At 43.8% G+C, this 21,029-nt stretch overlaps 1 protein-coding gene across 1 annotated transcript in view; it reads left to right on the forward strand.

Moving 5' to 3' along the window:
* Positions 1 to 21,029, forward strand: part of TXNRD2 (thioredoxin reductase 2) — a 203,664-nt gene that overhangs the window by 151,724 nt on the left and 30,911 nt on the right. Inside the window, exons 14-16 of the mRNA XM_069756382.1 lie at positions 2,049 to 2,141; positions 4,215 to 4,286; positions 4,867 to 4,964. Coding sequence (XP_069612483.1) covers positions 2,049 to 2,141; positions 4,215 to 4,286; positions 4,867 to 4,964 — 263 coding nt within the window. The remainder of the gene's footprint in view (positions 1 to 2,048; positions 2,142 to 4,214; positions 4,287 to 4,866; positions 4,965 to 21,029) is intronic.

The following is a 21,029-nucleotide window of genomic DNA, read 5'->3' on the forward strand; positions in this document are numbered from 1 at the left end:
AGAAAGAAGGACAGAAAGACGGAAGTGACCCTTAGACAATTATATAGTAGATACACACACACACACACTCATATATGTATATAATACACATACATCTCTCTCTCTCTCTCTCTCTCTCTCTCTCCCCTCTCTCTCTCTCTCTCTCTCTCTCTCTCTCGTTAGGGCCATCTCTCTCTCTCTCTCTCTCTCCAGTTAGGGCCAGAAATATTTGGACAGTGACACAAGTTGGGCTCTGCATGCCACCACATTGGATTTGAAATGAAACCTCTACAACAGAATTCAAGTGCAGATTGTAACGTTTAATTTGAAGGGTTGAACAAAAATATCTGATAGAAAATGTAGGAATTGTACACATTTCTTTACAAACACTCCACATTTTAGGAGGTCAAAAGTAATTGGACAAATAAACATAACCCAAACAAAATATTTTTATTTTCAATATTTTGTTGCAAATCCTTTGGAGGCAATCACTGCCTTAAGTCTGGAACCCATGGACATCACCAAACGCTGGGTTTCCTCCTTCTTAATGCTTTGCCAGGCCTTTACAGCCGCAGCCTTCAGGTCTTGCTTGTTTGTGGGTCTTTCCGTCTTAAGTCTGGTTTTGAGCAAGTGAAATGCATGCTCAATTGGGTTTAGATCTGGAGATTGACTTGGCCATTGCAGAATGTTCCACTTTTTGGCACTCATGAACTCCTGGGTAGCTTTGGCTGTATGCTTGGGGTCATTGTCCATCTGTACTATGAAGCGCCGTCCAATCAACTTTGCAGCATTTGGCTGAATCTGGGCTGAAAGTATATCCCGGTACACTTCAGAATTCATCCGGCTACTCTTGTCTGCTCTTATGTCATCAATAAACACAAGTGACCCAGTGCCATTGAAAGCCATGCATGCGCATGCCATCACGTTGCCTCCACCATGTTTTACAGAGGATGTGGTGTGCCTTGGATCATGTGCCGTTCCCTTTCTTCTCCAAACTTTTTTCTTCCCATCATTCTGGTACAGGTTGATCTTTGTCTCATCTGTCCATAGAATACTTTTCCAGAACTGAGCTGGCTTCTTGAGGTGTTTTTCTGCAAATTTAACTCTGGCCTGTCTATTTTTGGTATTGATGAATGGTTTGCATCTAGATGTGAACCCTTTGTATTTACTGTCATGGAGTCTTCTCTTTACTGTTGACTTAGAGACAGATACACCTACTTCACTGAGAGTGTTCTGGACTTCAGTTGATGTTGTGAACGGGTTCTTCTTCACCAAATTAAGTATGCGGCGATCATCCACCACTGTTGTCATCCGTGGACGCCCAGCCCTTTTTGAGTTCCCAAGCTCACCAGTCAATTCCTTTTTTCTCAGAATGTACCCAACTGTTGATTTTGCTACTCCAAGCATGTCTGCTATCTCTCTGATGGATTTTTTCTTTTTTTTCAGCCTCAGGATGTTCTGCTTCACCTCAATTGAGAGTTCCTTTGACCGCATGTTGTCTGCTCACAGCAACAGCTTCCAAATGCAAAACCACACACCTGGAATCCACCCCTGACCTTTTAACTACTTCATTGATTACAGGTTAACGAGGGAGACACCTTCAGAGTTAATTGCAGCCCTTAGAGTCCATTGTCCAATTACTTTTGGTCCCTTGAAAAAGAGGACGCTATGCATTACAGAGCTATGATTCCTAAACCCTTTCTCCGATTTGGATGTGGAAACTATCATATTGCAGCTGGGAGTGTGCACTTTCAGCCCATATTACATATATAATTGTATTTCTGAACATGTTTTTGTAAACAGCTAAAATAACAAAACTTGTGTCACTGTCCAAATATTTCTGGCCCTAACTGTATATATATATACTATATATATATATATATATATATATATATATATATATATATATATATATATATACATGTACATGAACACACAGTACATCGCCGTGCAGTTATTTCTGTACAGTGTGCTATGTACATGCATACACGTTTCACAAATGTGGGGGTGATATGTTTATTTCTTGCGTCTAAGTAACATTTAATGTTTTCTTCATACTCATAATTCAGGTTCCCACTGCGGTATTCACACCTCTGGAATATGGCTGTGTGGGTCTGTCTGAAGAAAAGGCCTTGGAATTACATGGAGAGGATGGTATTGAGGTACATGTTTATATGCTGTCTGTTACTATCAGTCATAATGTTCTTGTGTTCACATGTGTTGGATAACCATGCACCTTTTAATACATTTACTATGTCCTATATATATGGGGAGCCTAACAGACTCCACTTCTCTTGAACTAAATATTTTGTTGTTAGCTATATTTTGTTTAAAATAATGTGAATATTGGCATTGTGGAATATTAGAAGATGTTTAATATTTTGAAGCGTAAATGTCATACATATAAGGAAGGGTTACAGCACACAGCAGTTAGATAAGCTCTGCAGCTTTCTCCTGCATAGCCAAGCGAGGAGGGTACAGCCTCCTAAACTTCTATGGGCCCGTACACCGCTTGCTCTTTTCCAGGATAAGACAAACTAAGTAATAGGAACTGAAGGCTACTTCCCTCAGCACAGGGGGTTTAGATAGATTTTTCTTTTTAAATAAAGCACCCTTTCCTCTTACATTTTTTTAAGAGGTCTGCTCCTTTGTTTTAATGTTTTTAGGGGTCTCAGACCCTGGATGCCTGCCAATTTTAAGTTTTCAAATGTCACAAATACACAATAAATGTTTTATAATACAAAAGGTGCTCTTTAAGAATTTTCATCGTTACCTGTTATGATTCCATCCACATATTCTTCATCGCGATTTCTTTTCCAATGACCATCTTTACATTTGCTGCATTAATAATAAATGTTGCATAACGCAATAGAGAGTTTGCAGCGATATTTGATATATAGTGATGCTATTATCATTTTTTCCACTTATAATATGAATCGTTCGTTAATCTTTAAGTGTGTTAACACCACCTGCAAGGTTACATATGACAAAAATGTCATCTATCCGGCCCCTTCTCCACTTCCATTTGTATGATTGACACCTGGATACAGTCTGTGACAGAGCTATAGCTGCAGGGCTTGCGTGACGTTTTTTTCAACAATCGTGATGAGACTATCCAGGACTGTTCTGAACCTCAGGCAAAATGCAGAGGACATGGCAGAAAATGGTGAGTCAAAGGTTGGTGCAGAATTATGCTGCCTGTGGCTGCGGTGCACTCTCAGCTATCCACAGGTTCATTCTTGAAGATCCTTATATTTTCAATGAACCAGAAATGGACAGATCACTTTGGAGTTGCTTTCAAAGTACAAAGAACATTTAATGTGGTTTTCTTGTTCAAAATATCAAGTTAAGTGAGTGATGAAATACTTTCTTACCTACTCCATGTAGATGATACATCTCTCAAATCGTGTTTATCATTTCTAATGTTAGGAATGCATTAGTTATGTAGACTTCAAACTGGAAATTCTAAGATGTTTCTAAAGGAAAATATACTTTTTTGCAATTTTTTGTTAATAACCAACAATTCATCCAAATATTCCCCCATTTGTTCGTTATAGAGTATTACATTAGTTATTATGGCCATTACATCTGCTGATGCAATGGGACAGATTTATTAACACTGTCTAATTGTTAGACAATCTTAAAACCTGTCATATTCATGCTGCTTGATCAAGCTGTCTAATTTTAAGACTTTCATCATACTGTGATGTTGCTATACCTCCTACACTGCTTCACAGCAGTCTGTCTGATGAAGGTCTGTGTGACAGACTGAAACGTTACATTGGATTGCGGTTCTAAATAATCTCATTTTGGTTCTTTTTGCAATTGAGTGTCAGATTTTCCTTAATATTTGGATGGTATGGAACCCTATCCTCACACCATCTGGACAGAGTGACGTATAACCACAGCCTTGAGTTAAACATCACCTATTAGTTGGCTTACATTGTGCCAAAAACTTGCATCAAAATTGTGGAGTATTTTTGGCACCCTGAGTCTCACATTAGCTCACACTCTTTTCAGTTCGCCCCCGCTCTTGTCACAGTTCAGAAAGTGTGTAAAACTCATGGTAAATATAATGAAGCCCATGGAAGACAGGTTTTTATTACAGTAGAATTTTGTCCCATTAAGCCTGATAAATATTCCCCAGTATATGAAAATTCGCCATGAATTTGATTTATTCTGCTTAGACTCACAAGGAGCAGAAATTTACTGACTGCTGTATTTTTACACTTCAGGTCTTCCATGCATTTTACAAACCTTTGGAGTTTACGGTTCCTGGAAGAGACTCAACACAATGTTATATTAAGGTAAGAGTATCCAAAGCTACCCATGCAGAATGCGATTTAAGGGGCAATATAATCGTGAATAAGGGTTGTTAAAAAGTCTCGTTTCACGATTATCTTGCCATATAAACAGGCTGCTGACCACCCGATGCACAACCAAAATGCTCATTCATTGGGTGAATTGATCGTTTTTAGCAGTTCATCGTCCTATGCAACAAGCCTCATACTGCCGAGAACTATGGCAGCCTATGCACACAGAGAGATCTGGTATAAATTGCTCAGCGCACTTTGTTTACTGTGGTCTGCTGGTGTAAACAGACATTTAAACGACTGCCGATGAGTAAAAGTTTAATGACCGGCACGATACGACTGCCGATCGTATATATGGTAGTTTTATCCTCAGGGGTTAGCATTATTTACAAGAGAAAACTACAGAGATAATCAAAGTCCTAACCTCCATAGACACTTAATATTAACTACTAGGTTACAAAGGCTAAAATACTTGTGGTAATAAAGGTCAATCGTACAAAGAAATGTTCTATAAGACTTTAGCTACGTGATTTAAACGTTGATTTATGACATCTTCCATATTCATTTGTTATAGATGATTTGTCTTAAGGGGTCTCGGCAAAGAATTGTGGGTCTACACTTCATTGGGCCAAACGCTGGAGAAGTTATCCAAGGATTTGCTCTTGGAATAAAGTATGTATGTTTTAGACAGTTTTAATGAATTGTGAATAACACAAAAATGTACTTAATATTGGTAGCTGGAGTAGCCTTAGCTCAATGGATCAGCCCAAATTTCATAGAACTCATATAACTGTGGCTGACTTCTCTAAAACTTAACCTTTAGCCATAGTCATCAAATTACATGCATTTGAAAAAGACCAGTATTAGTCACCCTCATACCCATGCAGTAATCACTAAAGGGAACTAAAAAAGTACAGTAAAAGATTTGACCATAGTCATTGTAACGAATGGAAACTGAGGCACAGATGGTGAAGTTCACATTTGTTTTTATTGTAATTTAACGTAGAACCTCGGGATTGATAGAATAAATATTGATTTTTTATTATTATTTTTATAATTTTTTAAAATATTTTTACAATTATTTAAAAAAAAAAAATTTCTAATTCATTCTAACTTTTACACTGTGTCCAACTATGGGACAATCATTCTTTTCATGCTGATCGCTTCTATAGCATGCAGATCTGCATACTATAGAAGCTGTCAGCGCTGCAGTTTCTGTACACTAACCTGAGAGACTTCCTGACATGCACTGCGCATGACAGGAAGTTTCTCAGCTCTGGAGACCTGGATGTCATCATGACGACATCGAGTCTTCATGGCAGCGATCGGGATCGCGCATTACGCCGCGGGGTCTCTGATCCAAAGGCAGAGGGGCTGTGATCGTGTTCGGGGGTTAATGTGCCGGGAGCGGTCTGTGAGCGCTCCTGGCACTGAGTGCTAGGTGTCAGCTGTGGGAATGAGCTGACACTCGGCCGCACACCATCCGTGTGCGTGGCCAATCGGTATGACGAACTATCCCGTCCATGGAAAGTAAGGCCCAGATCACATGAGCGGGATAGTACATCAGTTGTCAGAGAGGGGTTAAAGACTGATTTTTTTTTTTTTTTTTTTTTTGCTTTTGCGCTTTAGTTGTTTCCCTTATTCTTTCAAGAAATATAACTTTTCTTATTTTTTCATCGACCTAGCATAGACATACAGTCTTTTTATTATGAGATGATTTGTACTTTAGGCTTCTTTTACACATGTCGTTAGATTTCTATGGGGCCGCAAAAACGGGCCGCAATAATTTCACTGTGTGCTGTACAGAGCCGGACTGGCCATCGGGCAGTTCTGGCATTTGCCCGAGGGGCTGCCACCTGCCGTGGGCCGCTCCCTCTGCAGGAGCACCATTGATGTGGTGACAGTACAAGAGCCGCTCAGGAGCAGGAGACGCTGCCTCAACTGCTCTTTTCATGCAAACATCAGCAGTGGGACAGGAGTCGGCAGTCAGGAGGAAGAGTGGAGGTAAACTGGGCTGGGGGCAGGGAGGCATTTATCTCCGGGCTATCTCCCAGCTCCTGTTCATGGCCAGGGATAATTTACATACCTCTCCTAGAGGCCGCACCAGACACAGCTGCTTTCTGTAGCACCCAGCCAATGAAATCAAGCAGGGGAGCTACAGAAACCAATGGGAGGAGGTGGGCGGGGCCAGTGCTGGGAGGAGACCAAGATGATGGAAGATTACAACGCTGAGCTCCTCCAATAGCAGCTGCAGCGTTCCCTCATCTGCTGTATCAGTCCTGGAGGATGCAAGGCTGAGGGTGAGAGGATCAGTGCTGGAGGATGCAGGGCTGAGTGTGAGAGTGAGATGATCAGTGCTGGAGGATGGAGGGCTGAGGGTGAGAGGATCAGTGCTGGAGGATGGAGGGCTGAAGGTGAGAGGATCAGTGCTGGAGGATGGAGGGCTGAGGGTAAGAGGATCCGTGCTGGAGGATGCAGGGCTGAAGGTGAGAGGATCAGTGCTGGAGGATGCAGGGCTGAGGGTGAGAGGAACAGTGCTGGAGGGCTGAGGGTGAGAGGATCAGTGCTGGAGGATGCAGGGCTGAGGGTGAGAGGATAAGTGCTGGAGGATGCAGGGCTGAGGGTGAGAGGATCAGTGCTGGAGGATGCAGGGCTGAAGGTGAGAGGATCAGTGCTGGGGGATGGAGGGCTGAGGGTGAGAGGATCAGTGCTGGAGGATGGAAGGCTGAGGGTGAGAGGATCAGTGCTGGAGAATGGAGGGCTGAGGGTGAGAGGATCAATGCTGGAGGATGCAGGGCTGAGGGTGAGAGGATCAGTGCTGGAGGATGGAGGGCTGAGGGTGAGAATGAGAGGATCAGTGCTGGAGGATGGAGGGCTGAGGGTGAGAGGATCAGTGCTGGAGGATGGAGGGCTGAGGGTGAGAGGATCAGTGCTGGAGGATGCAGGGCTGAGGTTGAGAGGATCAGTGCTGGAGGATGCAGGGCTGAGGGTGAGAGGATCAGTGCTGGAGGAGGCAGGGCTGAGGGTGTGAGGATCAGTGCTGGAGGATGGAGGGCTGAAGGTGAGAGGATCAGTGCTGGAAGATGAAGGGCTGTGTTATGGCTGGCAATCAGGCAACACAGCGTGCAGTAATCAGCGCACATACAGAGATCTGGCAATAACCAAAAACAATAGGACGAGCTCTGAGACGTGGAATCTCTGTAGACTGCAGTACCTGATCTATCCTCACACAACTATAAGCAGCAGTGGATTGCGCCTATCACTACCTATGCAACTCGGCACTGCCTGAGGAGCTGACTAGCCTGAAGATAGAAATACAAGCCTGACTTACCTCAGAGAAATACCCCAAAGGAATAGGCAGCCCCCCACATATAATGACTGTTAGCAAGATGAAAAGACAAACGTAGGAATGAAATAGATTCAGCAAAGTGAGGCCCGATATTCTAGACAGAGCGAGGATAGCAAAGAGAACTATGCAGTCTACAAAAAACCCTTAAACGAAAACCACGCAAAGGGGCAAAAAGACCCACCGTGCCGAACTAACAGCACGGCGGTGCACCCCTTTGCTTCTCAGAGCTTCCAGCAAAAGTTAATAGCAAGCTGGACAGAAAAAACAGAAAACAAACTAGAAGCACTTATCTAGCAGAGCAGCAGGCCCAAGGAAAGATGCAGTAGCTCAAATCCAACACTGGAACATTGACAAGGAGCAAGGAAGACAGACTCAGGTGGAGCTAAATAGCAAGGCAGCCAACGAGCTCACCAAAACACCTGAGGGAGGAAGCCCAGAGACTGCAATACCACTTGTGACCACAGAAGTGAACTCAGCCACAGAATTCACAACAGTACCCCCCCCTTGAGGAGGGGTCACCGAACCCTCACCAGAACCCCCAGGCCGACCAGGATGAGCCACATGAAAGGCACGAACAAGATCTGGGGCATGGACATCAGAGGCAAAAACCCAGGAATTATCTTCCTGAGCATAACCCTTCCATTTGACCAGATACTGGAGTTTCCGTCTAGAGACACGAGAATCCAAAATCTTCTCCACAATATACTCCAATTCCCCCTCCACCAAAACAGGGGCAGGAGGCTCCACAGATGGAACCATAGGTGCCACGTATCTCCTCAACAACGACCTATGGAATACATTATGTATGGAAAAGGAGTCTGGGAGGGTCAGACGAAAAGACACCGGATTGAGAATCTCAGAAATCCTATACGGACCAATAAAACGAGGTTTAAATTTAGGAGAGGAAACCTTCATAGGAATATGACGAGAAGATAACCAAACCAGATCCCCAACACGAAGTCGGGGTCCCACACGGCGTCTGCGATTAGCGAAAAGCTGAGCCTTCTCCTGGGACAAGGTCAAATTGTCCACTACCTGAGTCCAGATCTGCTGCAACCTGTCCACCACAGAATCCACACCAGGACAGTCCGAAGACTCAACCTGTCCTGAAGAGAAACGAGGATGGAACCCAGAATTGCAGAAAAATGGAGAGACCAAGGTAGCCGAGCTGGCCCGATTATTAAGGGCGAACTCAGCCAACGGCAAAAATGACACCCAATCATCCTGGTCAGCGGAAACAAAACATCTCAGATATGTTTCCAAGGTCTGATTGGTTCGTTCGGTCTGGCCATTAGTCTGAGGATGGAAGGCCGAGGAGAAAGATAGGTCAATGCCCATTCTACCACAAAAGGCTCGCCAGAACCTCGAGACAAACTGGGAACCTCTGTCAGAAACAATATTCTCAGGAATGCCATGTAAACGAACCACATGCTGGAAGAACAAAGGCACCAAATCAGAGGAGGAAGGCAATTTAACCAAGGGCACCAGATGGACCATTTTAGAAAAGCGATCACAGACCACCCAAATGACCGACATTTTTTGAGAAACGGGAAGGTCAGAAATGAAATCCATCGAAATATGTGTCCAAGGCCTCTTCGGGACCGGCAAGGGCAAAAGCAACCCACTGGCACGTGAACAGCAGGGCTTAGCCCTAGCACAAATTCCACAGGACTGCACAAAAGCACGCACATCCCGTGACAGAGATGGCCACCAGAAGGATCTAGCAACCAACTCCCTGGTACCAAAGATTCCTGGATGACCGGCCAGCACCGAACAATGAAGTTCAGAGATAACTTTACTAGTCCACCTATCAGGGACGAACAGTTTCTCGGCCGGACAACGATCAGGTTTATTAGCCTGAAATTTCTGCAACACTCTCCGCAAATCAGGGGAGATGGCAGACACAATGACTCCTTCCTTGAGGATACTCGCCGGCTCAGATAACCCCGGAGAGTCGGGCACAAAACTCCTAGACAGAGCATCCGCCTTCACATTTTTAGAGCCCGGAAGGTATGAAATCACAAAATCAAAACGAGCAAAAAATAACGACCAACGGGCCTGTCTAGGATTCAAGCGCTTGGCAGACTCAAGATAAGTAAGGTTCTTATGATCAGTCAAAACCACCACGCGATGCTTAGCACCCTCAAGCCAATGACGCCACTCCTCGAATGCCCACTTCATGGCCAGCAACTCTCGGTTGCCCACATCATAATTACGCTCAGCAACAGAAAATTTCCTGGAAAAGAAAGCACATGGTTTGAACACTGAGCAACCAGAACCTCTCTGTGACAAAACCGCCCCTGCACCAATCTCAGAAGCATCAACCTCGACCTGGAACGGAAGAGAAACATCAGGTTGACACAACACAGGGGCACAGCAAAAACGACGCTTCAACTCCTGAAAAGCTTCCACGGCAGCAGAAGACCAATTAACCAAATCAGCACCCTTCTTGGTCAAATCGGTCAATGGTCTGGCAATGCTAGAAAAATTACAGATGAAGCGACGATAAAAATTAGCAAAGCCCAGGAATTTCTGCAGACTTTTTAGAGATGTCGGCTGAGTCCAATCCTGGATGGCCTGAACCTTAACCGGATCCATCTCGATAGTAGAAGGGGAAAAGATGAACCCCAAAAATGAAACTTTCTGCACACCGAAGAGACACTTTGATCCCTTCACGAACAAGGAATTAGCACGCAGTACCTGGAAAACCATTCTGACTTGCTTCACATGAGACTCCCAATCATCTGAGAAGATCAAAATGTCATCCAAGTAAACAATCAAGAATTTATCCAGATACTCACGGAAAATGTCATGCATAAAAGACTGAAAAACAGATGGAGCATTGGCAAGTCCGAACGGCATCACCAGATACTCAAAATGACCCTCGGGCGTATTAAATGCCATTTTCCATTCATCTCCCTGCCTGATTCTCACCAGATTATACGCACCACGAAGATCAATCTTAGTAAACCAACTAGCCCCCTTAATCCGAGCAAACAAGTCAGAAATCAATGGCAAGGGATACTGAAACTTAACAGTGATCTTATTAAGAAGGCGGTAATCAATACACGGTCTTAGCGAACCATCCTTCTTGGCTACAAAAAAGAACCCTGCTCCCAATGGTGACGACGATGGGCGAATATGTCCCTTCTCCAGGGACTCCTTCACATAACTGCGCATAGCGGTGTGTTCAGGTACGGACAAATTAAATAAACGACCCTTAGGGAATTTACTACCAGGAATCAAATCGATAGCACAATCACAATTCCTATGCGGAGGTAGGGCATCAGACTTGCGGCGCGCGAATTTTTGCCTGTAGGACATTATTGCAAGAGAGCTTGGCTGAGTAGATTACACAAGAAGGAAAACACACAGCAAGTCAGCAGGATCTAGGAGCAACATGGCAGATGTGACAACCTACATGGTGAGCTGCAGCATGTGCTACATGTTCACAGATCGACCAGAAGAAGAATCCAATTTCACCTGTCAGAAGTGTAGACTAGTGGCCCTTTTAGAAGAAAAGGTGCGGGGTCTGGAAGAAAGAATAGCAACTTTGAAACTCATCAAAGAGAATGAAGACTTTCTAGACAGAACAGAAGCATCTCTACTGGTCACAGAAGGTGCAAAAAGTGTCAGAGAACCTCCAAAAGCAGATGAGTGGAAGCATGTGACCAAAAGAAGCAAGAAGACCATGGAGAAATCACCAACCACACAACTGAAGAACCGATATCAAATCTTTGTAGAGGATGAAGATGGCACACCTAAGAATGAAGCAATACCAGCAAGCAAAAAAGAAAAGGGCACACAGCAACAAGTGACAGCAAAAAGTACAGCCAAGAAGCAACGAAGAGTGGTGGTGGTGGGAGACTCACTACTGAGAGGCACAGAAGCAGCCATCTGCAGACCGGACATAACTGCAAGAGAAGTATGCTGCCTTCCAGGTGCGATGATCAAGGATGTGACCGATAGGATACCAAAGCTCTTCAGCTCCAAGGACGTCCACCCATTTCTTCTGATACATGTTGGCACCAATGACACGGCAAGGAAGGACCTACCGACAATCTGCAAGGACTTTGAAGAGTTGGGGAAGAATGTAAAGGAACTGGATGCACAGGTAGTTTTTTCTTCTATCCTTCCAGTAGACGGGCATGGCACCAGGAGATGGAACAGGATCCTTGATGCCAACAACTGGCTAAGACGATGGTGCAGACAACAAGGATTTGGATTCCTGGACCACGGTGTGAATTACTGGTATGATGGACTCCTCGCCAGAGACGGACTACACCTCAACAAACCTGGGAAACACACATTCGCCAGAAGACTCGCTACACTCATCAGGAGGGCGTTAAACTAGAAGAAGAGGGGACGGGAAGAAAAACATTAGACTCGAACAAAGACGACCCAGGAAAACATACTCAGAAGGGAGGTAAGAACATTTCTAAAACAATCCACAGTGAGGAGATTGGAACAAAACAAAATCCTCTGAACTGCATGCTCGCAAACGCCAGAAGCCTGACAAACAAGATGGAAGAACTAGAAGCAGAAATATCTACAGGTAACTTTGACATAGTGGGAATAACCGAGACATGGTTAGATGAAAGCTATGACTGGGCAGTTAACTTACAGGGTTACAGTCTGTTTAGAAAGGATCGTAAAAATCGGAGAGGAGGAGGGGTTTGTCTCTATGTAAAGTCTTGTCTAAAGTCCACTTTAAGGGAGGATATTAGCGAAGGGAATGAGGATGTCGAGTCCATATGGGTTGAAATTCATGGAGGGAAAAATGGTAACAAAATTCTCATTGGGGTCTGTTACAAACCCCCAAATATAACAGAAAGCATGGAAAGTCTACTTCTAAAGCAGATAGATGAAGCTGCAACCCATAATGAGGTCCTGGTTATGGGGGACTTTAACTACCCGGATATTAACTGGGAAACAGAAACCTGTGAAACCCATAAAGGCAACAGGTTTCTGCTAATAACCAAGAAAAATTATCTTTCACAATTGGTGCAGAATCCAACCAGAGGAGCAGCACTTTTAGACCTAATACTATCTAATAGACCTGACAGAATAACAAATCTGCAGGTGGTCGGGCATCTAGGAAATAGCGACCACAATATTGTACAGTTTCACCTGTCTTTCACTAGGGGGACTTGTCAGGGAGTCACAAAAACATTGAACTTTAGGAAGGCAAAGTTTGAACAGCTTAGAGATGCCCTTAATCTGGTAGACTGGGACAATATCCTCAGAAATGAGAATACAGATAATAAATGGGAAATGTTTAAGAACATCCTAAATAGGCAGTGTAAGCGGTTTATACCTTGTGGGAATAAAAGGACTAGAAATAGGAAAAACCCAATGTGGCTAAACAAAGAAGTAAGACAGGCAATTAACAGTAAAAAGAAAGCATTTGCAGTACTAAAGCAGGATGGCACCATTGAAGCTCTAAAAAACTATAGGGAGAAAAATACTTTATCTAAAAAACTAATTAAAGCTGCCAAAAAGGAAACAGAGAAGCACATTGCTAAGGAGAGTAAAACTAATCCCAAAGTGTTCTTCAACTATATCAATAGTAAAAGAATAAAAACTGAAAATGTAGGCCCCTTAAAAAATAGTGAGGAAAGAATGGTTGTAGATGACGAGGAAAAAGCTAACATATTAAACACCTTCTTCTCCACGGTATTCACGGTGGAAAATGAAATGCTAGGTGAAATCCCAAGAAACAATGAAAACCCTATATTAAGGGTCACCAATCTAACCCAAGAAGAGGTGCGAAACCGGCTAAATAAGATTAAAATAGATAAATCTCCGGGTCCGGATGGCATACACCCACGAGTACTAAGAGAACTAAGTAATGTAATAGATAAACCATTATTTCTTATTTTTAGTGACTCTATAGCGACAGGGTCTGTTCCGCAGGACTGGCGCATAGCAAATGTGGTGCCAATATTCAAAAAGGGCTCTAAAAGTGAACCTGGAAATTATAGGCCAGTAAGTCTAACCTCTATTGTTGGTAAAATATTTGAAGGGTTTCTGAGGGATGTTATTCTGGATTATCTCAATGAGAATAACTGTTTAACTCCATATCAGCATGGGTTTATGAGAAATCGCTCCTGTCAAACCAATCTAATCAGTTTTTATGAAGAGGTAAGCTATAGGCTGGACCACGGTGAGTCATTGGACGTGGTATATCTCGATTTTTCCAAAGCGTTTGATACCGTGCCGCACAAGAGGTTGGTACACAAAATGAGAATGCTTGGTCTGGGGGAAAATGTGTGTAAATGGGTTAGTAACTGGCTTAGTGATAGAAAGCAGAGGGTGGTTATAAATGGTATAGTCTCTAACTGGGTCGCTGTGACCAGTGGGGTACCGCAGGGGTCAGTATTGGGACCTGTTCTCTTCAACATATTCATTAATGATCTGGTAGAAGGTTTACACAGTAAAATATCGATATTTGCAGATGATACAAAACTATGTAAAGCAGTTAATACAAGAGAAGATAGTATTCTGCTACAGATGGATCTGGATAAGTTGGAAACTTGGGCTGAAAGGTGGCAGATGAGGTTTAACAATGATAAATGTAAGGTTATACACATGGGAAGAGGGAATCAATATCACCATTACACACTGAACGGGAAACCACTGGGTAAATCTGACAGGGAGAAGGACTTGGGGATCCTAGTTAATGATAAACTTACCTGGAGCAGCCAGTGCCAGGCAGCAGCTGCCAAGGCAAACAGGATCATGGGGTGCATTAAAAGAGGTCTGGATACACATGATGAGAGCATTATACTGCCTCTGTACAAATCCCTAGTTAGACCGCACATGGAGTACTGTGTCCAGTTTTGGGCACCGGTGCTCAGGAAGGATATAATGGAACTAGAGAGAGTACAAAGGAGGGCAACAAAATTAATAAAGGGGATGGGAGAACTACAATACCCAGATAGATTAGCGAAATTAGGATTATTTAGTCTAGAAAAAAGACGACTGAGGGGCGATCTAATAACCATGTATAAGTATATAAGGGGACAATACAAATATCTCGCTGAGGATCTGTTTATACCAAGGAAGGTGACGGGCACAAGGGGGCATTCTTTGCGTCTGGAGGAGAGAAGGTTTTTCCACCAACATAGAAGAGGATTCTTTACTGTTAGGGCAGTGAGAATCTGGAATTGCTTGCCTGAGGAGGTGGTGATGGCGAACTCAGTCGAGGGGTTCAAGAGAGGCCTGGATGTCTTCCTGGAGCAGAACAATATTGTATCATACAATTATTAGGTTCTGTAGAAGGACGTAGATCTGGGTATTTATTATAATGGAATATAGGCTGAACTGGATGGACAAATGTCTTTTTTCGGCCTTACTAACTATGTTACTATGTTACTTGGACTCTTCAAATACATCCTGAAAGTCCGACAAGAACTCTGGGATGTCAGAAGGAATGGATGACGAAATAGACAAAAATGGAACATCACCATGTACTCCCTGACAACCCCAGCTGGTTACCGACATAGAGTTCCAATCCAATACTGGATTATGGGTTTGTAGCCATGGCAACCCCAACACGACCACATCATGCAAATTATGCAGTACCAGAAAGCGAATTACTTCCTGATGTGCAGGAGCCATGCACATGGTCAGCTGGGCCCAGTACTGAGGCTTATTCTTGGCCAAAGGTGTAGCATCAATTCCTCTCAACGGAATATGACACCGCAAAGGCTCCAAGAAAAATCCACAACGTTTAGCATAATCCAAATCCATCAGATTCAGGGCAGCGCCTGAATCCACAAACGCCATGACAGAATACGATGACAAAGAGCACATTAAGATAATGGACAAAAGGAATTTGGACTGTACAGTACCAATAACGGCAGAGCTATCGGACCGCCTAGTGCGTTTAGGACAATTAGAAATAGCATGAGTAGAATCACCACAATAGAAACACAGTCTGTTCAGACGTCTGTGTTCTTGCCGTTCTACTTTAGTCATAGTCTTGTCGCACTGCATAGACTCAGGTTTACTCTCAGACAATACCGCCAGATGGTGCACAGATTTACGCTCGCGCAAGCGACGACCGATCTGAATGGCCAAGGACATAGACTCATTCAAACCAGCAGGCATAGGAAATCCCACCATTACATCCTTAAGAGCTTCAGAGAGACCCTTTCTGAACAAAGCCGCTAGTGCAGATTCATTCCACAGAGTGAGTACTGACCACTTCCTAAATTTCTGACAATATACTTCTACATCATCCTGACCCTGGCATAAAGCCAGCAGATTTTTCTCAGCCTGATCCACTGAATTAGGCTCATCGTAAAGCAATCCCAGCGCCTGGAAAAATGCATCAACATTACTCAATGCAGAATCTCCTGGTGCAAGAGAAAACGCCCAGTCCTGTGGGTCGCCGCGCAAAAAAGAAATAATAATCAAAACCTGTTGAATAGGATTACCAGAAGAATGAGGTTTCAAGGCCAAAAATAGCTTACAATTATTTCTGAAGCTCAGGAACTTAGTTCTGTCAGCAAAAAACAAATCAGGAATCGGAATTCTTGGTTCTAGCATCGATTTCTGATCAATAGTATCTTGAATCTTTTGTACATTTACAACGAGATTATCCATTGAGGAGCACAGAGCCTGAATATCCATGTCCACAGCTGTGTCCTGAAGCACTCTAATGTCTAGGGGGAAAAAAAGACTGAAGACAGAGCTAAGAAAAAAAAATGATGTCAGGATTTCTTTTTTCCCTCTATTTGGAATCATTGGTGTGGCTCCTTGTACTGTTATGGCTGGCAATCAGGCAACACAGCGTGCAGTAATCAGCGCACATACAGAGATCTGGCAATAACCAAAAACAATAGGACGAGCTCTGAGACGTGGAATCTCTGTAGACTGCAGTACCTGATCTATCCTCACACAACTATAAGCAGCAGTGGATTGCGTCTATCACTACCTATGCAACTCGGCACTGCCTGAGGAGCTGACTAGCCTGAAGATAGAAATACAAGCCTGACTTACCTCAGAGAAATACCCCAAAGGAATAGGCAGCCCCCCACATATAATGACTGTTAGCAAGATGAAAAGACAAACGTAGGAATGAAATAGATTCAGCAAAGTGAGGCCCGATATTCTAGACAGAGCGAGGATAGCAAAGAGAACTATGCAGTCTACAAAAAACCCTTAAACGAAAACCACGCAAAGGGGCAAAAAGACCCACCGTGCCGAACTAACAGCACGGCGGTGCACCCCTTTGCTTCTCAGAGCTTCCAGCAAAAGTTAATAGCAAGCTGGACAGAAAAAACAGAAAACAAACTAGAAGCACTTATCTAGCAGAGCAGCAGGCCCAAGGAAAGATGCAGTAGCTCAGATCCAACACTGGAACATTGACAAGGAGCAAGGAAGACAGACTCAGGTGGAGCTAAATAGCAAGGCAGCCAACGAGCTCACCAAAACACCTGAGGGAGGAAGCCCAGAGACTGCAATACCACTTGTGACCACAGAAGTGAACTCAGCCACAGAATTCACAACAGGGCTGAGGGTGAGAGGATCAGTGCTGGAGGATGCAGGGCTGAGGGTGAGAGGATCAGTGCTGGAGGATGCAGGGCTGAAGGTGAGAGGATCAATGCTGGAGGATGCAGGGCTGAGGGTGAGAGGATCAGTGCTGGAGGATGCAAGGCTGAGGGTGAGAGGATCAGTGCTGGAGGATGGAGGGCTGAGGGTGAGAGGATCAGTACTGGAGGATGCAGGGCTGAGGGTGAGAATGAGAGGATCAGTGCTGGAGGATGGAGGGCTGAGGGTGAGAGGATCAGTGTTGGAGGATAGTAACATAGTAAGGCCGAAAAAATACATTTGTCCATCCAGTTCAGCCTATATTCCATCATAATAAATCCCCAGATCTACGTCCTTCTACAGAACCTAATAATTGTATGATACAATATTGTTCTGCTCCAGGAAGACATCCAGGCCTCTCTTGAACCCCTCGACTGAGTTCACCATCACCACCTCCTCAGGCAAGCAATTCCAGATTCTCACTGCCCTAACAGTAAAGAATCCTCTTCTATGTTGGTGGAAAAACCTTCTCTCCTCCAGACGCAAAGAATGCCGCCTTGTGCCCGTCACCTTCCTTGGTATAAACAGATCCTCAGCGAGATATTTGTATTGTCCCCTTATATACTTATACATGGTTATTAGATCGCCCCTCAGTCGTCTTTTTTTCTAGACTAAATAATCCTAATTTTGCTAATCTATCTGGGTATTGTAGTTCTCCCATCCCCTTTATTAATTTTGTTGCCCTCCTTTGTACTCTCTCTAGTTCCATTATATCCTTCCTGAGCACCGGTGCCCAAAACTGGACACAGTACTCCATGTGCGGTCTAACTAGGGATTTGTACAGAGGCAGTATAATGCTCTCATCATGTATATCCAGACCTCTTTTAATGCACCCCATGATCCTGTTTGCCTTGGCAGCTGCTGCCTGGTACTGGCTGCTCCAGGTAAGTTTATCATTAACTAGGATCCCCAAGTCCTTCTCCCTGTCAGATTTACCCAGTGGTTTCCCGTTCAGTGTGTAATGGTGATATTGATTCCTTCTTCCCATGTGTATAACCTTACATTTATCATTGTTAAACCTCATGTGCCACCTTTCAGCCCAAGTTTCCAATTTATCCAGATCCATCTGTAGCAGAATACTATCTTCTCTTGTATTAACTGCTTTACATAGTTTTGTATCATCTGCAAATATCGATATTTTACTGTGTAAACCTTCTACCAGATCATTAATGAATATGTTGAAGAGAACAGGTCCCAATACCGATCCCCTGCGGTACCCCACTGGTCACAGCGACCCAGTTAGAGACTATACCATTTATAACCACCCTCTGCTTTCTATCACTAAGCCAGTTACTAACCCATTTACACACATTTTCCCCCAGACCAAGCATTCTCATTTTGTGTACCAACCTCTTGTGCGGCACGGTATCAAACGCTTTGGAAAAATCTAGATATACCACGTCCAATGACTCACCGTGGTCCAGCCTATAGCTTACCTCTTCATAAAAACTGATTAGATTGGTTTGACAGGAGCGATTTCTCATAAACCCATGCTGATATGGAGTTAAACAGTTATTCTCATTGAGATAATCCAGAATAACATCCCTCAGAAACCCTTCAAATATTTTACCAACAATAGAGGTTAGACTTATTGGCCTATAATTTCCAGGTTCACTTTTAGAGCCCTTTTTGAATATGGATGGAGGACTGAGGGTGAGAGGATCAGTGCTGGAGGATGGAGAGCTGAGGGTGAGAGGATGAATGCTGGAGGATGCAGGGCTGAGGGTGAGAGGATCAGTGCTGGAGGATGCAGGGCTGAGGGTGATAGGATCAGTGCTGGAGGATGCAGGGCTGAGGGTGATAGGATCAGTGCTGGAGGATGCAGGGCTGAGGGTGATAGGATCAGTGCTGGAGGATGCAGGGCTGAGGGTGAGAGGATCAGTGCTGGAGGAGGCAGGGCTGAGGGTGAGAGGATCAGTGCTGGAGGATGCAGGGCTGAGGGTGAGAGGAGGGCTCAGGCCTGTGTGTGCGACCACTAGCATTGGAGTGGAAATCCCCTGCTCCTAGAAAGTAATGTCACATGAAGAAATCCAGCTGCCTGCAGAAAGGAGTGCATATATAGGTGTGTGCTCAATGTATAAAGTGTGTATATATGCAAGTCGTGTCTGTAGTTTGTGTATGTTTGTGTGTGTGTATATATATTTACATACATATACATACATATATATATATATATATACAGTGGGGCAAAAAAGTATTTAGTCAGTCAGCAATAGTGCAAGTTCCACCACTTAAAAAGATGAGAGGCGTCTGTAATTTACATCATAGGTAGACCTCAACTATGGGAGACAAACTGAGAAAAAAAAATCCAGAAAATCACATTGTCTGTTTTTTTATCATTTTTTTTGCATATTATGGTGGAAAATAAGTATTTGGTCAGAAACAAACAATCAAGATTTCTGGCTCTCACAGACCTGTAACTTCTTCTTTAAGAGTCTCCTCTTTCCTCCACTCATTACCTGTAGTAATGGCACCTGTTTAAACTTGTTATCAGTATAAAAAGACACCTGTGCACACCCTCAAACAGTCTGACTCCAAACCCCACTATGGTGAAGACCAAAGAGCTGTCAAAGGACACCAGAAACAAAATTGTAGCCCTGCACCAGGCTGGGAAGACTGAATCTGCAATAGCCAACCAGATTGGAGTGAAGAAATCAACAGTGGGAGCAATAATTGGAAAATGGAAGACATACAAGACCACTGATAATCTCCCTCGATCTGGGGCTCCACGCAAAATCCCACCCCATGGGGTCAGAATGATCACAAGAACTGTGAGCAAAAATCCCAGAACCACGCGGGGGGACCTAGTGAATGAACTGCAGAGAGCTGAGACCAATGTAACAAGGCCTACCATAAGTAACACACTACGCCACCATGGACTCAGATCCTGCAGTGCCAGACGTGTCCCACTGCTTAAGCCAGTACATGTCCGGGCCCGTCTGAAGTTTGCTAGAGAGCATTTGGATGATCCAGAGGAGTTTTGGGAGAATGTCCTATGGTCTGATGAAACCAAACTGGAACTGTTTGGTAGAAACACAACTTGTCGTGTTTGGAGGAAAAAGAATACGGAGTTGCATCCATCAAACACTATACCTACTGTAAAGCATGGTGGTGGAAACATCATGCTTTGGGGCTGTTTCTCTGCAAAGGGGCCAGAACGACTGATCCAGGTACATGAAAGAATGAATGGGGCCATGTATCGTGAGATTTTGAGTGCAAACCTCCTTCCATCAGCAAGGGCATTGAAGATGAAACGTGGCTGGGTCTTTCAACATGACAATGATCCAAAGCACACCGCCAGGGCAACGAAGGAGTGGCTTCGTAAGAAGCATTTCAAGGTCCTGGAGTGGCCTAGCCAGTCTCCAGATCTCAACCCTATAGAAAACCTTTGGAGGGAGTTGAAAGTCCGTGTTGCCAAGCGAAAAGCCAAAAACATCACTGCTCTAGAGGAGATCTGTATGGAGGAATGGGCCAACATACCAACAACAGTGTGTGGCAACCTTGTGAAGACTTACAGAAAACGTTTGACCTCTGTCATTGCCAACAAAGGATATATTAGAAAGTATTGAGATGAAATTTTGTTTCTGACCAAATACTTATTTTCCACCATAATATGCAAATAAAATGTTAAAAAAACAGACAATGTGATTTTCTGGATTGTTTTTTCTCAGTTTGTCTCCCATAGTTGAGGTCTACCTATGATGTAAATTACAGACGCCTCTCATCTTTTTAAGTGGTGGAACTTGCACTGTTGCTGACTGACTAAATACTTTTTTGCCCCACTGTAT

The sequence above is a fragment of the Ranitomeya imitator genome, chromosome 1, assembly GCF_032444005.1.
Source record: "Ranitomeya imitator isolate aRanImi1 chromosome 1, aRanImi1.pri, whole genome shotgun sequence".
Lineage (NCBI taxonomy): Eukaryota > Metazoa > Chordata > Amphibia > Anura > Dendrobatidae > Ranitomeya > Ranitomeya imitator.